At 43.8% G+C, this 13,269-nt stretch overlaps 2 protein-coding genes across 6 annotated transcripts in view; one reads left to right on the plus strand and one right to left on the minus strand.

Moving 5' to 3' along the window:
- The window catches only part of LOC309692445 (anoctamin-4-like), a 54,478-nt gene that overhangs the window by 25,717 nt on the left and 15,492 nt on the right, over window positions 1-13,269 (minus strand). For 3 of the 5 annotated variants that reach the window (XM_082510936.1, XM_082510940.1, XM_082510939.1), the window contains 4 exons: window positions 2,592-2,792; window positions 1,747-1,895; window positions 1,434-1,583; window positions 252-352 (listed from right to left, as the gene is read on the minus strand). In XM_082510936.1, coding sequence (XP_082367062.1) covers window positions 252-352; window positions 1,434-1,583; window positions 1,747-1,895; window positions 2,592-2,792 — 601 coding nt within the window. Of the gene's footprint in view, window positions 1-251; window positions 353-1,433; window positions 1,584-1,746; window positions 1,896-2,591; window positions 2,793-8,927; window positions 9,048-12,024; window positions 12,702-13,269 lie in introns of those variants that run through there. The other 2 variants (XM_082510938.1, XM_082510937.1) reach the window with 2 other exon arrangements.
- The window catches only part of LOC309692450 (NXPE family member 3-like), a 43,145-nt gene continuing 39,622 nt past the window's right edge, over window positions 9,747-13,269 (plus strand). The window contains exon 1 of the mRNA XM_082510953.1: window positions 9,747-9,812. The gene's annotated coding sequence lies outside the window, so the exon portion shown is untranslated. The remainder of the gene's footprint in view (window positions 9,813-13,269) is intronic.

The raw sequence follows: 13,269 nt of genomic DNA on the forward strand, positions 1-13,269 counted from the left end.
ATTTATAGAGTGCACAGTCACCTCAGGGTGCTTTATATTGTAGAGTAAAGACCCTAAATGAGGGAGCACTTGGTGAAACTGGGAAGGAAAAACTCAATTTTTACAGGAAGAAACCCCTGGAAGAATCAGGCTCAGTGATCTGTTGGGGTTACATTACACTACATGCAAATAACTTCTGTTTGTGTACAAGAAAATTCGACAGGGCAGCTTTAATTATTTTCACATTAGCATCATTAGAAGTTTTGTCTAACCTGAAAGGCATGCGAATGTTCATGAGCTCTGCATAGCGACAGAGAACATCCCATGGTGCATGAAGCTTCAAGAAGATCACATCACTGTTTGTTAACGAGGCCTGTAATGAAGTCAAACACACATAAATATACTATACCGTTTTATAATATGTATATATATATAAAGCAGAATTTATTTTTTAAAGGGAAGAGCTACAAAATATCTCACTGCAGGCTGTTGAGCATCTGCTCTTTTCCTCACCTGTTTGTACTTCCTGACTGTGTAGGAGTCTGTCTAAGGGTACATGAATCAGAAGCTAACTGCAGAGACCTAAAAATAACTAAATGACTCCATGCAAGAAATACACACAAGTGGGCTGAAGGTTGAAGGAGACAACAACCGTCGCCTTCCGCTGCGCACTCTAGATAATGACGACCTTGGCGGTACAGCATCAGCAAACAGAGCTGAGGTTAACACACAGCATCACAACATCCACCTTCTCCATTCTATCAAGTGACACTTTTGCTCAGTGAGAAGCAGCAGCAGGGAAAATTGCGATCGGCACATTTGATTTTGCTCTACGAGTGCTGAACGTCTCGACAGCCCCCAGCTGTCAGACCTGGCACAAAGGCTTTGAGCATTTTAAAATTCAACACTTCGGCCATTTAGATTACATGCATAATAGGGCTGTGCATTAAATAACTTCCTCACATAAAATGGTATCGCTGTTGAGCGAGACTCACAATAAATGCAATTGCAGGTTGGCTGAAGAAGCTGGTTCTCTGTCAGCACCGGAAACTATCGAGCTTCTCGTTTACTTTGGAGTCATCGCTTTTTAAAGAACTGGACTACGTTTGCTTTGCTAATGTCCTGTGATTATAAGAATTGCTCTTGAGCAATAGATATATGGCCGAAGAACGAATTGAGTGCTACATTGCTGACCTCCAAAACAAATTTAAAAATACGGTATATCATAAATGATTTATAATCCAAAGTTTGCCTCATTCATTGACTGGGTCTATTGTTTGGATTTTGCAAACCACAAGGAGATGCTTCAGAATAATTTAGGTCACATTGCTTTTATTGTTGCTGTCAAAAAAAGAAAAGGAAAAGGTCTTAGAAACTGTTTTACCTGCAAAGCGCAAAATACTAGAAAGGATTAGTGAATGGTTAACAAACACTGTGCAAGCCAGCTATTTTACCTCCTTTTCCATGTGCAGGCCCTCTGCACGGATGTTCCGTTCAAATACTTCCCTTTTCTCTGACTGTGAACTGGATTTCCTGTAGACCAGGATGTAATCGATGCGGCTCTTTCCATCACTGAAGCAAAGGCCACTGGACTTACTCCTCCCCTGAGGCCACGCAGATAAAGAGAGTCAGCAAAGAATAGCAAGTAGCCATTTAGAGGAACCGTTATCTCTGCTGTTTTGACTCAGTTATTGTCTATTATTGACGATGGATGGATGAATAAGCAAACATTTGGCTGTCGGTGATTTGTTTATTTTCACCGCTGACCTCTGGGAGACCTGCACTGGACTTTGTGTTGTCATCAAGGATGCTGCTGTGGGTGCCCTGGTTCTGCAGAGTGGAGTCGTCGTCTCTGGACGGGCTGCTGATGCCACCTGACCTTTCTCGTTCAAGAAGCACGTTAACATCCTTCACAACTGGAGAGTAAATGGAAACGAGAATAGAATCCAAGCTGACTAACTTTTAATCCAGTAAAAATGCTGACTCTTCTTCTGTTCTTATTCAATAACTGAGCAATCATAAGACAGCTAAAGAAAACCTTTTCATCCCTTATTATTTTTTAGCTATAAAAATCCAAAACAATGAGCTAAAAAGCTCAAAAACATCAACACGATCGTAGTGTTAGAAGTTTTTCTCCGGGATAGAATCAGCTCTGCTTCAAATTCTACTTTTAAGAACTATAGAAACCAGAAGTGGCATCTTCAGACACAACAGGAGCTGATTATTCAAGAGCTTGTATGAGAGGAAAGGGACTTTAAATTAAATTCCAATTCAAATGGCTTTTGATTCTTTCACGATGCTCTGTACTGTATCTAACTCCTTTAATTAATCTGTGTTGTCGCAAAAAGCAAGTATGTTGGCAGAGAGCAGAGAGGACTATCGTATTTTACTATTTTTATATCAGGTAAAGGGGAACAACTCTAAATACAGTAATTGAAAATGCCAACAACCTGCACGCAAGTCTGAAAAAGTTTCTCTGAGCAGTGATGGCCTTTTATTAGCTGATGTAAAGGTATTCATTAGAAAGACCACAATGCTGTCAGCTAAACTTGCTGGGAGAAAATAAGCTGAGTGAAGTCGACATAAATGTAGTTGCTGCTGGTGGTGCTCACCCAGTGGAGGCACATCATCTTGAGTGCTGGAATCTGGGGCTGTGGCCAAAGATTCCTCCATGATGTCTTCTTCCCCACAGGAGGGGAAGGTGAGAGGTCTGTCTGCTGCCCGGTAGCCAGAGGCCGAGGGCTGCAGCTGGACTCTGTGTCGGCGGAGGCTCTGGTGCTGGAGCTCAGACCCATGTAGAGATAAACTTGCACCTGTAAGGATACACAGCACGTTACTGTCGTTTTTTGCTTCCTTTTAAGAGATAGCAATTAATCTTTTAGTGCTTATTGTTATCTTTTTCCATTTACTTGCTCTCGCTTAAGACACAACAGAAAGTCTAGTAATAAACTTGCGAGCAACTGGTCGAGTATTGACCGTGTCATCTGGACTTGGAACTATTGTGACAGTGAACATGAGAAGACTTTCTGTCAGAACGTCCCCCAGGTAAAGCTTTCTCACTAACTACACGGTAATGGCCATCCATGCAAGAAGAATACATCAAGACCAAAGACCCGAAGCTAAACGTGAGTCATCCCAAGGAATAAATCAACAAAAATAATCAGGGCCAGGCAGGCAAAACTTGCAAACTTGCAATTACTCTGCACACACACACACATACACGCACGCACGCACGCACGCACGCACGCACACACACACACACACACAAAAGTCACAAGGGCCCCTCCAGCCAGCATCATCTGACAGCCTTGCAAAAACACAGTTAAAGTTATTCTAGAAATGCCAGAGACCATGTTGACTTCACTAACAATGCCCAAGTTGACTGGTTATAAAATGTTAACTATTAACTCCTAAGCTAACAAGTCAACTGCTGGTGTCCCAAGTGTGACTTCTGCCTGTGCGCACTTGACTTGTTCACATCATGGCCAGTAGAGCTCGACACACACAAGGCTGCTCAGCTAGCTAAGTTAACTAATGTTGAACTTCAAACAAATTAAATGTTTCTACGTATATTTCACTCGCAGTTAAGGCTAGATTACTTGACTCAAACTCAACTTAATGTATTTATAAAGCACATTTTTAACACATTGTTAACAACCGGCACCAAAACCCTGTTCAAAAGACAAAATAGATTTAAAAAAACAAACAAACAAAAGCAAAAAGCACAAAAGGGAATAGATACGAAATGACTTAAATACATTTTAGTAGGTGCTTAATACATGAAGCTGAAAAAGTGAGTGAAGACACAATGAGCAAGTCCGATTCAAATGCCAGTGAGTAAAAATGAGTTTTAAGTCCAGTCCAGGCTGGATGGAGCAGATTTGACTGGGAGGGGAATGCTGTTCCACAGTTTGGAGAATGCTCTCTGAGTTTCAATTTAAAGTGGAAAACAGTCAGAAGCATCTGATCAGCTAACTGGACGAACAGACAAAGAGTTTTCGTTAGAGAAAATTACCTTTTCTTTTCCTTTACTGTAGATGTAGAGCAGGTTAATCTCACTCACATATGCTAGAAAGTTTTCCAAGTGGTCACTCTGGGTATTCCAAAAAACAACAACAACAAACCCCCTCTGCAAATAAAATAAATAAAACTTTGTTGTAAAAGAAATATTTTTAAAACTACAGCTTCACAGGCAATCAAGACTGTCTTTTCTAAATCTTTAATCCATGGAGGTTTTGACATCTACAAAGGTAGCTAGAGTTTAGTGTAGAGTGGAAAGGAACAGTCCCTAAGAGGAAATGCTGATGAACAGCCGTGCTGCACATCATACAAGGTGTAAGCCAATGGGTAGAATGCAATAAATGCTGAAGACGTAGACAGAGATTCCCACTATACAAACACTTTCCTTGAGTTTTTGCTGAAGCGTAACAGCAAAATTTAAAAGGAAGACAAAAACAGCAGGAACAGATGTACAGCAACAGATAATATGGCAGAGGAAGCTGTGTGAAAATTAGAGGGAAAAAAAGAAAAAGCACAGCTCTGTAACTTCTATCTCCTTAGCAAAGATTAACCTTGAAAGACCCTCCAAAGATAGACACTCTACATGGCAACACATATGCTAATTGGAGCTATTGGTCAACTAGACTGTGCCCGTCTGGGAGGGAGAAATTATTCCAAGCTTAGCATAAAACGAACAATCTAAACAGGTCTGTGTCTCTTACTTTCAGTCCTCTGGAGAGTGAGAAGACTTCGAGAGAGGGGGTTGGCTGTCTTGAAGGTCTGCATGGTGAATTTACGTTTGTGATAGCAAAGGTGACTCAGCTAAATTTTTCTGCTGAGCGGTGGTAAGAGGGACAGAGATATAGAGGTTGGGGAGTCGTCCCAGCCTTTAATCAGCCGTTGATGCTTTGGAACATTGGACTCCATGGACGAGGCTAATAGAAAGATGATCAATCTGATACTAGTGGAAAACAGGGTGACCAACTCAACCTGCAACCTTCAGAGAGGGCACACTGAAAAAACACTTTATTTATTCAAAGAAGATGAATAAAGTTTCATCTCAAGATTTGAGATTAAAAGTTCTTCTATGGAAACTCATTTCTGCCAGTAAGTGAAAAAAGATCAAATTAATCACGAACTTTAAAGAGTGTATGAATATTTACGACCTTTTACGCTTCATTTAAATTGAAAAACTGAAATAAAGTCCTAATTTTACTATTCTTTTCCTTTGATGTCATACGTATATTGTACTGTGCCTGGGTGTCTTTGGAGGAGTCGGACTCAAGCACACATAATCTGTATTCAGGAGGGCGTGCATAAAAATTAAGTGAAACAGTCGCAACATATGGATTGTGCTTTGCTCACAACAAAATTTAAAGTTTGTTCAATACCTGAACGTATTCCAGTTTTGTATCAGTTTAAATTGGTGTACTTTTCTACTGTGTAACATGCACAGTTAAAAAAAAACCAATTATAGTTTTTAATGGAAAAATTATTATTATTATTGTTGTGTTACTGGTGGAAATTAGCTTCCATAGTTCTGACATGAGAAGCTTTTTTAGCATGTTATTTTCAACTCTTAAACCCAGGCAGTATGTGATGACCTCGTACACTTCCCGACCCCGTTTCCTCAGCACCCTCAGCACTCCAACGCTGCTCTCGTTAATGGAAAGGAGAATTGCTTACTATAAATATTGGCTCTCGGAGGACTGAGACACCAGATATTAGCCTACATCGTGCTGTCTTGCCAGGCAGTGGCCAGTCAAACAATGTATTCATCAATCTTTAACAACCTTATCGTGCTTCTGTAACCCAAGCCACAACTGAGGTCACATGGTACTAAAGCTTTGGGTGTACACACATCTGTTTTTCTTAAACTCAATAAAGCCACACTTCAGCAGTGGCACTGTAGATTATTTCTTTTTCCTCTTTAATTTTGAACATCCAAGAAAAATGCATCTTAAATTTTTTCAATTACCAGATGAAGAATTTGTTAATTCTATTTTAAGATTTTATATAACATGCCATTACATGCAGCCTAGTCTTGCAAGTTGTTGCTTTATTATTTATTTTATTCTCACTAGTTTTGTATGCATAATGCAGTTTTTTTGTATTAGAAAAAATATATGTTGTGTCAAGTTTTCTCATAAAGTATTACCTGTGCCACATGTGCTCACTTACTATAAACTATATTCATACTCTTAATGTAGTTTTAATACTTGTCAACTCGTAGTAGTTGTATCAGGAAAATCACTGGGGTTGGATGTGGCAGAAAACCATACACACACCACATGTATGCTATTGTTCCTTTTTGTGGTTTAACCTGTGAAGGACAAAAATGTAAAGAAAATTCTGCATCAAGCCTTGCAGTCATATTGTTTCTGAATGACATTACGGTGGTTACCATTGCTGCCTCACAGCAAGGTCCTGAGTTCAAATCCACCAACTGTGTGGAGATTGCATGTTCTCCCTGTGGGTTCACTCTGGGTACTCTGTCTTCCTCCCACATAACAAACATGTGCTTAGTGGGGTTAGGTTAATTGATTTTTCTAAATTGTCCAAGCTGTGTTAGACTTGTCCAGCTTATACCTTGCCCTATAACACCTGGGATAGACTCCAGCCCCCTTCGCCCCCCTGTGAGCCTGATAAGGACAAGTGGCTGGAGTGACAGCTACAGTATGTACATTTTGTTATAAAAGCAATATCTACACACGTTTTATGTTAATCAGACTCTAGACTCTAGACACTCCAAGAAATAACTCTTTAAATGAACTTTAAAATAATCACAGAAAGGTATTTTGACATTTATAAATGGCTTTCTCTTAGCATTAAGTACTTTTGCAGGACTACTCTAATTTGGAAAGGTTGGATTAACTCAATTTAATTAAATTGGACTCAACTGCAGTATATAAGTTGATTCACAATTAATGAATTAAGTTGGTTCAACTCAAGTACATTAAGTTGGAACAACAGAATTGCATAATGCTAAAATAAAGCAATTTAAGCACGTGTAAATCCTTTCCTTTGGATAAGAAATGACTAAAATACATACTTGCCTCTATCAGTGCGCCCCAGGGTGGCTGTGGTTACAATGTAGCTTGCCATCACCAGTGTGTGAATGTGTGTGTGAATGGGTGGATGACTGGTTGTGTAAAGCGCTTTGGGGTCCTTAGGGACCTTAGGGACCCCAAAGCGCTTTACACAACCAGTCATCCACGCTATACAAATACAGGCCATTTACCATTTACATTTTAATAGGTGCTAAACACATGAAGCTGAAAAAGTGAGTGAAGACACAATGAGCAAGTCCGATTCAAATGCCAGTGAGTAAAAATGAGTTTTAAGTCCAGTCCAGGCTGGATGGAGCAGATTTGACTGAGGGGAATGCTGTTCCACAGTTTGGAGAATGCTCTCTGAGTTTCAATTTAAAGCAGAAAACAGTCAGAAGCATCTGATCAGCTAACTGGACTAACAGAACAAGAGTTTTTGTTAGATATTTCCGTTTTTATTCCTTTACTGTAGATGTAGAGCAGGTTAATCTCACTCACATGTGCTAAAAAAGTTTTCCAAGTGGTCACTCTGGTTATTGCTAGTTAGCGCTTGTGGAGAAATTATATATTGTGGAGGTAAACACAGACGACACGAGAGCTCTCGATAAACACTGCTCGTTTATTACTCATCACCACAGAACTGAATACTTTCCCTCCAAAACACAGCAACAACACTTCCTGAGAACTGGGTGTGAGTGGAGCCCTCCAGTGGTCCACGGGTGGGCCAGCAGGGCGGCGTTTGCCAGCGCGGTCTTGGCCCCAGAAAATGCCTGGATGCGTTCAGGGGGCCAATCAATCGTGTCCTTAGCTGTTTTACCCTTCAAGGCAGCATAGAGAGGCTGCAGCAGGTGCGCAGCTCTGGGGAGAAAGCGGTTGTAGAAATTGACCATCCCCAAGAACTCCTGCAGTGCTTTAACGGACGCAGGATGCGGAAAAGCCGAAACGGCCCGGACCTTGTCTGGCAACGGAACCACACCGTCAGCGGAAATGCGGTGGCCCAAGAAACCCAGAACCGGCAAGCCGAACTGGCACTTGGAGGGGTTGTGTGTGCCGGCAAGCACTGGAAAACCTGATGCAGATGGGACGCGTGCTGACTCTCAGAGCAGCTGGCCACCAATATATCGTCAAGGTACACGAAGACGAAAGGCAGCCCGCTCAAAACAGAGTCCATCAACCGCTGAAAAGTCTGGGCCGCGCCTTTCAGGCCGAACGGCATGCGCAGAAATTCAGACAGTTCGAAAGGGGTAATAACGGCAGTTTTGGGGACGTCTTCGGTGCGCACGGGAACCTGGTGTTACCCCTGCACCAAGTCAATTTTAGAAAAAATCGAGGTGCCGGCGAGGTGGGCGGAAAAATCCTGGATGTGGGGAATGGGGTAACGGTCGTTCTCCGTGACATTATTCAAACGGCAAAAATCCCCACACGGCCGCCACCGACCGTCTGACTTGGGCACCATGTGTAGCGGAGAAGCCCAGGCACTATTCGAGCGCTGCACTATGCCGAGGCGCTCCATTGCGGCAAACTCTTCCCGAGCGACGAGAGTTTCGCGGGGTCGAGGCGCGTGCGAACACTGGGGGACCGACCGTCGGAATATAATGTTCAACCCCGTGCTTCATTGCCGTGTTTGAGAAATTAGGAACAGTCAGTGAAGGGAACTCCAAGAGCAAATGCTGAAAAACATTCCCTGAAGTCACTACATTAGCCCGATTCAGGGGATCGATGGCACGAGTGAAACAGGGTATTGAAGAAAAAGACAGTGCATCGATTAAGCGTCTGTTAGCGACATCGACCAGCAGTCCGTGGGCACAAAGAAAATCGGCGCCCAAAATAGGTACAGAGCTAGCGGCAACAACAAAGGTCCATTGGAAATCCCGACCATGAAAACAAACAGTCACGAACCTTTCCCCGAACGTTGCGATGGGAGAGCCATTAGCCGCAACAAGCTGCGGTCCGCAGCCCGCTGCTAAACTGTCGGCTCCAGACGGGGGAAGGAGGCTCTTCTGGAAGCCAGAGTCGACCAGGAAACGTCTCCCAGAGGGCGAATCTTCTATGAAGAGCAGTTTTTCTTTGTCGCCAGCGGTTGCGGCCGCTACAGCGCGCTGGCGGGGTCCATGTCCCAGGGTCGGAAAAGCGCAAGGCGGGAGGCAGCGGCGCGCTCCGGCGCCAAAACGCCGATGGTAGAAACAGAGGTCCCGTCCGTGGTGTCGCTGTGCCGTGATCTTTGCCGTCAGCGAAGGATCGGGTACGTCGTGGCAGGTCAGCGGGGAAGTGGAAGGCGCCGCCGGCGAGGCTGGAACTAAGTCGTGATCGTGGAAAGTGCGGGTAGCCAGGAGAATACGATCCGCGTCCTCAGCCAGGGAGCGATAATCCTTCGTGCCCAGAAGCGGAGAGTTGGCGAGGCCGGCTCTCACGGCCGCCGCCGGCTGTCGGAGGAAGATGTGGGTGAAGAGGAATCCCCCGTCGTCCGGTCCAAGCCCGTACTTCCCTCGGGTGGGTGGGTCCCGGAGGAGAGTCAACGCACGACGGGTGGCTAGCGGGTTGAGAGAAGCCACCACATGGTGATATTTAGTGTCGTCAGCCGAGATGCCACGAAGGGCGAACTGAGCCTCCACGTGCACGAACCACGACGGGGGGTCGTGAAGCCAAAAGTCCGGCAGCTCGAGCGCCACAGCAAACGTAGCTGCAGCTGGAGGCAGAGGGCTGGCGGCTGCTGATGCATCCAGAGCGGAGTCGGTGCCACCTTCGGACTGCAGCATGTTCGAGTCAGGGGTCACCAATGTGGAGGTAAACACAGACGACACGAGAGCTCTCGATAAACACTGCTCGTTTATTACTCATCACCACAGAACTGAATACTTTCCCTCCAAAACACAGCAACAACACTTTCTGAGAACTGGGTGTGAGTGGAGCCCTCCAGTGGTCCACCACAATATCTTCTATAGCCTGGAAATACCTTAATGTCCACCAAGAAGAACTGAAATGTAACAATCTTTATTTGTCCGACTCAGCTTTGGTGCAGCACCTCAGTTCATCCTGAACCATGCTGCTTTAGCTCCACTTCCTTTAAGGCCTCCTTCACTTCAAGCCAGCTTTCTTTCAATTGGTTGCCGTAGCAAACAAAAGGTTTAAGCATCAGGTTGGAGGGGCTTCGGTGCTCACTGCCAGAGCTGAAGCTAGTTTGGTTCATTTTAGGTTACTTGTACATACACTGACCTGATTATATGAAACTTTAGCCATGTTTAGTACGACCAGCCACCATTGTAACAAAACGAATAGTTTCATGCTAATGCAGGTCATTTTTCCGAACTGATTGCTACTTTCCAACCACACAAGCTTGAACTAAAAATAGCTGATCACAGTTATGTTAAAGTTACCTTGCTGTGACTTTTTCACTGCGATATGCTGAGGGTCATTAAATGCTTCATGATGACATAATGACAGTTTGAACAAAAGCTGAAAAAAAGACACCAGCAGTGGAATGGTGCAAAACATTAAGCGAGAAATTGTCTGCGTCTGAAGAAAATTCATTAAACTGTGTAAACTGATGTAACACTGGAGCTTCACGTGGTCACTCAAACAGGTCTTTATTGATTTTGAAGATGCAAAAGTGACACATAAATCTGGATAGCCTGTTTGAATAACTTCAAACAACCTCGGTTTGATTATGTATTTTATTTTCTGCATTTTTAGTGTGGTGAGCCTTCTCTGTTAACATAATATCATTCCACTGTGTCAGTTTGAGCAGCCCAAATACTTTTTTCATTTACAGGATGTCGTATCAATAATTTAAACTTGTCTGCTAAATAGTTTGGAGTCAAGATCTCCGGTATTTGAAGCAAGTAAGTCATCAAAATTAATGTGAGGAGAAGTAGGCCATGCTTGTTATTTCAGTGTTTTATGGTCACATCTGTGGACACACCACGAGATTTAAGCGTCCATGTTTTTTTGCCATTGTGTTTAGATTACTGTTGTGACCCGTTCACTGGCTTTGATAATCTCTTTCAGACTTACACCAAGACTTCTAATGTCTTTTAGTAAGCAAACTCACCTTATTCTTACTTTATGTGCCTGACCTTGAGTCCCAGTTGATTAGAGAATTAGTTTTGAAATGTTACGTGCAGAGGAGTAAATGGACACAATTTATCTTAACTTGGTCTTAAATACACTGGAAAACGCAGTGTGTTTAGAACCTATTGAAGACTGGGGTGGTGGTCATATTAAAAAAGAGCATAACATTACTATTACACAAGAATATTTAAAGATTTTTTCTCCAGTGAAAAAGGAATTCTTCTTCTCTTCTAGTTGCTTAAAACACTCAACAGTGCGGCTCCATTTATAACACAACACAACATGGAGATGACAGCTCACGCTGATAGGAGAAGAAAGGTGTGTGTGTGTATGAATGTGTGTGTGTGTGTGTGTGTGTGTGTGTGGGGGGGGGGGGGGGGGGGTTAATGGGAAATGGGAGGGAGGGAGGGGGTGTGTGTGTTGTCAAGGGGGATTAGGTGTCAGTCACCAGTTAGGAGGGATTGTTTGTTCTAGCTGGATGCGCGAATCATACCCAGGGGCGCATTTTCTCCCTAGCAGCCAAGGGATGGAAATTTTTGCACCTGCCGAGCTGCTACTGGTGCCCAGTCACCACAGTCACAGCAAACACACACTCATACACGGACATTGCTCACAGAGACATGACTAGTTTCCGTGCGTTACAGCTGATGAATCACAGCAAAAGAGCTGGTGGAGCATGTGGGAAAAAACAAGTAGAATTACAATCAAGAGAAAGGGGATTATGAGGAGCTGGAAGAAAGAGTGTGTGTGTGCATATGAAGGTCAAATGCTTACACTGTTCAGGGAACTGCGGGTGAAAGATGAAGCAGTGTAAGGGCGGGGAGAAGGACACGGTAACAAATGAGTGAGAGCACTGCAGAAAAAAAAGAAGAGAATCCATTCTGGAGATCAAGCTGCCTTTGCTTCAAGACAACTTGAGGACACTCACCATGTGAAGGTGGGCAGAGGCAGAGAGGCAGCTTCGCTCCTCAGAAGGCAGGAGGAGGAGGAGGAGGGGGGGAGAGGCTTCACAGCTGAGCCGCAGCAAATGCCAAAACAGCCCGATGACTCCTCTACATACACACACTGACATATGCACACACCATCCTCCACCTCCAGCCCCTCGCTGAGGGCGACAAACAAGTGCGATGTCCCACGAGAGCAACCAGCATCCCCACTTTATTTTTTTTTACTCCTTATTCCTCACATCCCTGCATCAGTCGGTCCAGAATCACTGTAACATTCACACACATGCGGATCGGATCTGTCATAGTGAAAGATGCTCAAATCTGGCAGCAGGAAAGCTGCAAAAGCTGTCACAGATCCTCACTGAAGGAAAAAAAACACAAGCATGAGCAGGATGTTTACAGTGTCAGAGAGAGAGAGAGCGAGAGAGAAAGGAGAGCTACTCATCGGCATTCTTAATCGGGCTTCTCTGGCAGCCAATCGGGGGTCAAGCTGCTCTGACAGCGGCCAATCAGAAAAAAGGGCCGGCTAGTCAGTGTTGCTGCAGCCCAAAACAATGACAGTTGGCACTGATGACAGTGTCAGCATGGTCCTCTGATGGAGACTCAAGGGCACACACGCTTACATACAAATACATGCACGCACACATAGACACACACACCTGGGAATAAATATATCCATTAATCTATCTAACCTATTAACAGATATTGCAGGTTTATCATGTCATTATAAAAACCCTATAAGAACGATTGATTTCAATATAGAGATCTGCAGTTTGTTAAGCGAAACAAGTAAGTGGAGCAGAAACAGCTGCGCAGGGGGGATGGGGGCAAATCTGGGTGAAGGACAGCCATATTGAAAAGGTGACACTGGTGAAGAAGTGATAGTGTACTACACCACGTCATAGAGGTGTAGCAGATGTGCTGCCCAAGCTCTTCTGCAGATGTGTACAGACATAAGAACAGACGACTGGAAAACCTGCAGCGTGGTAAAGTGAGGTGAAGACAGGTTGAAGGGCCAGAACACTCTGACCAATATTTAGGAATGAAGTCCCCGATATAAACATTATCTCAGCCTCATCTTCTCTAGTCTAAAACAAGTTTTTAAGTAGTTGCATCTATGGTATCAGTTTGAAACTCCTACGTTGCTGAGTTATTGCATTAAAGAGGCTATTTTCTCAAACAAAAGGCTCAAGGGTGACCGGATATCGATACTGGTACTAGCCAAA

This window comes from Aulonocara stuartgranti (assembly GCF_965226115.1).
Source record: "Aulonocara stuartgranti genome assembly, chromosome: 17".
NCBI classification, from domain to species: Eukaryota; Metazoa; Chordata; class Actinopteri; order Cichliformes; family Cichlidae; genus Aulonocara; species Aulonocara stuartgranti.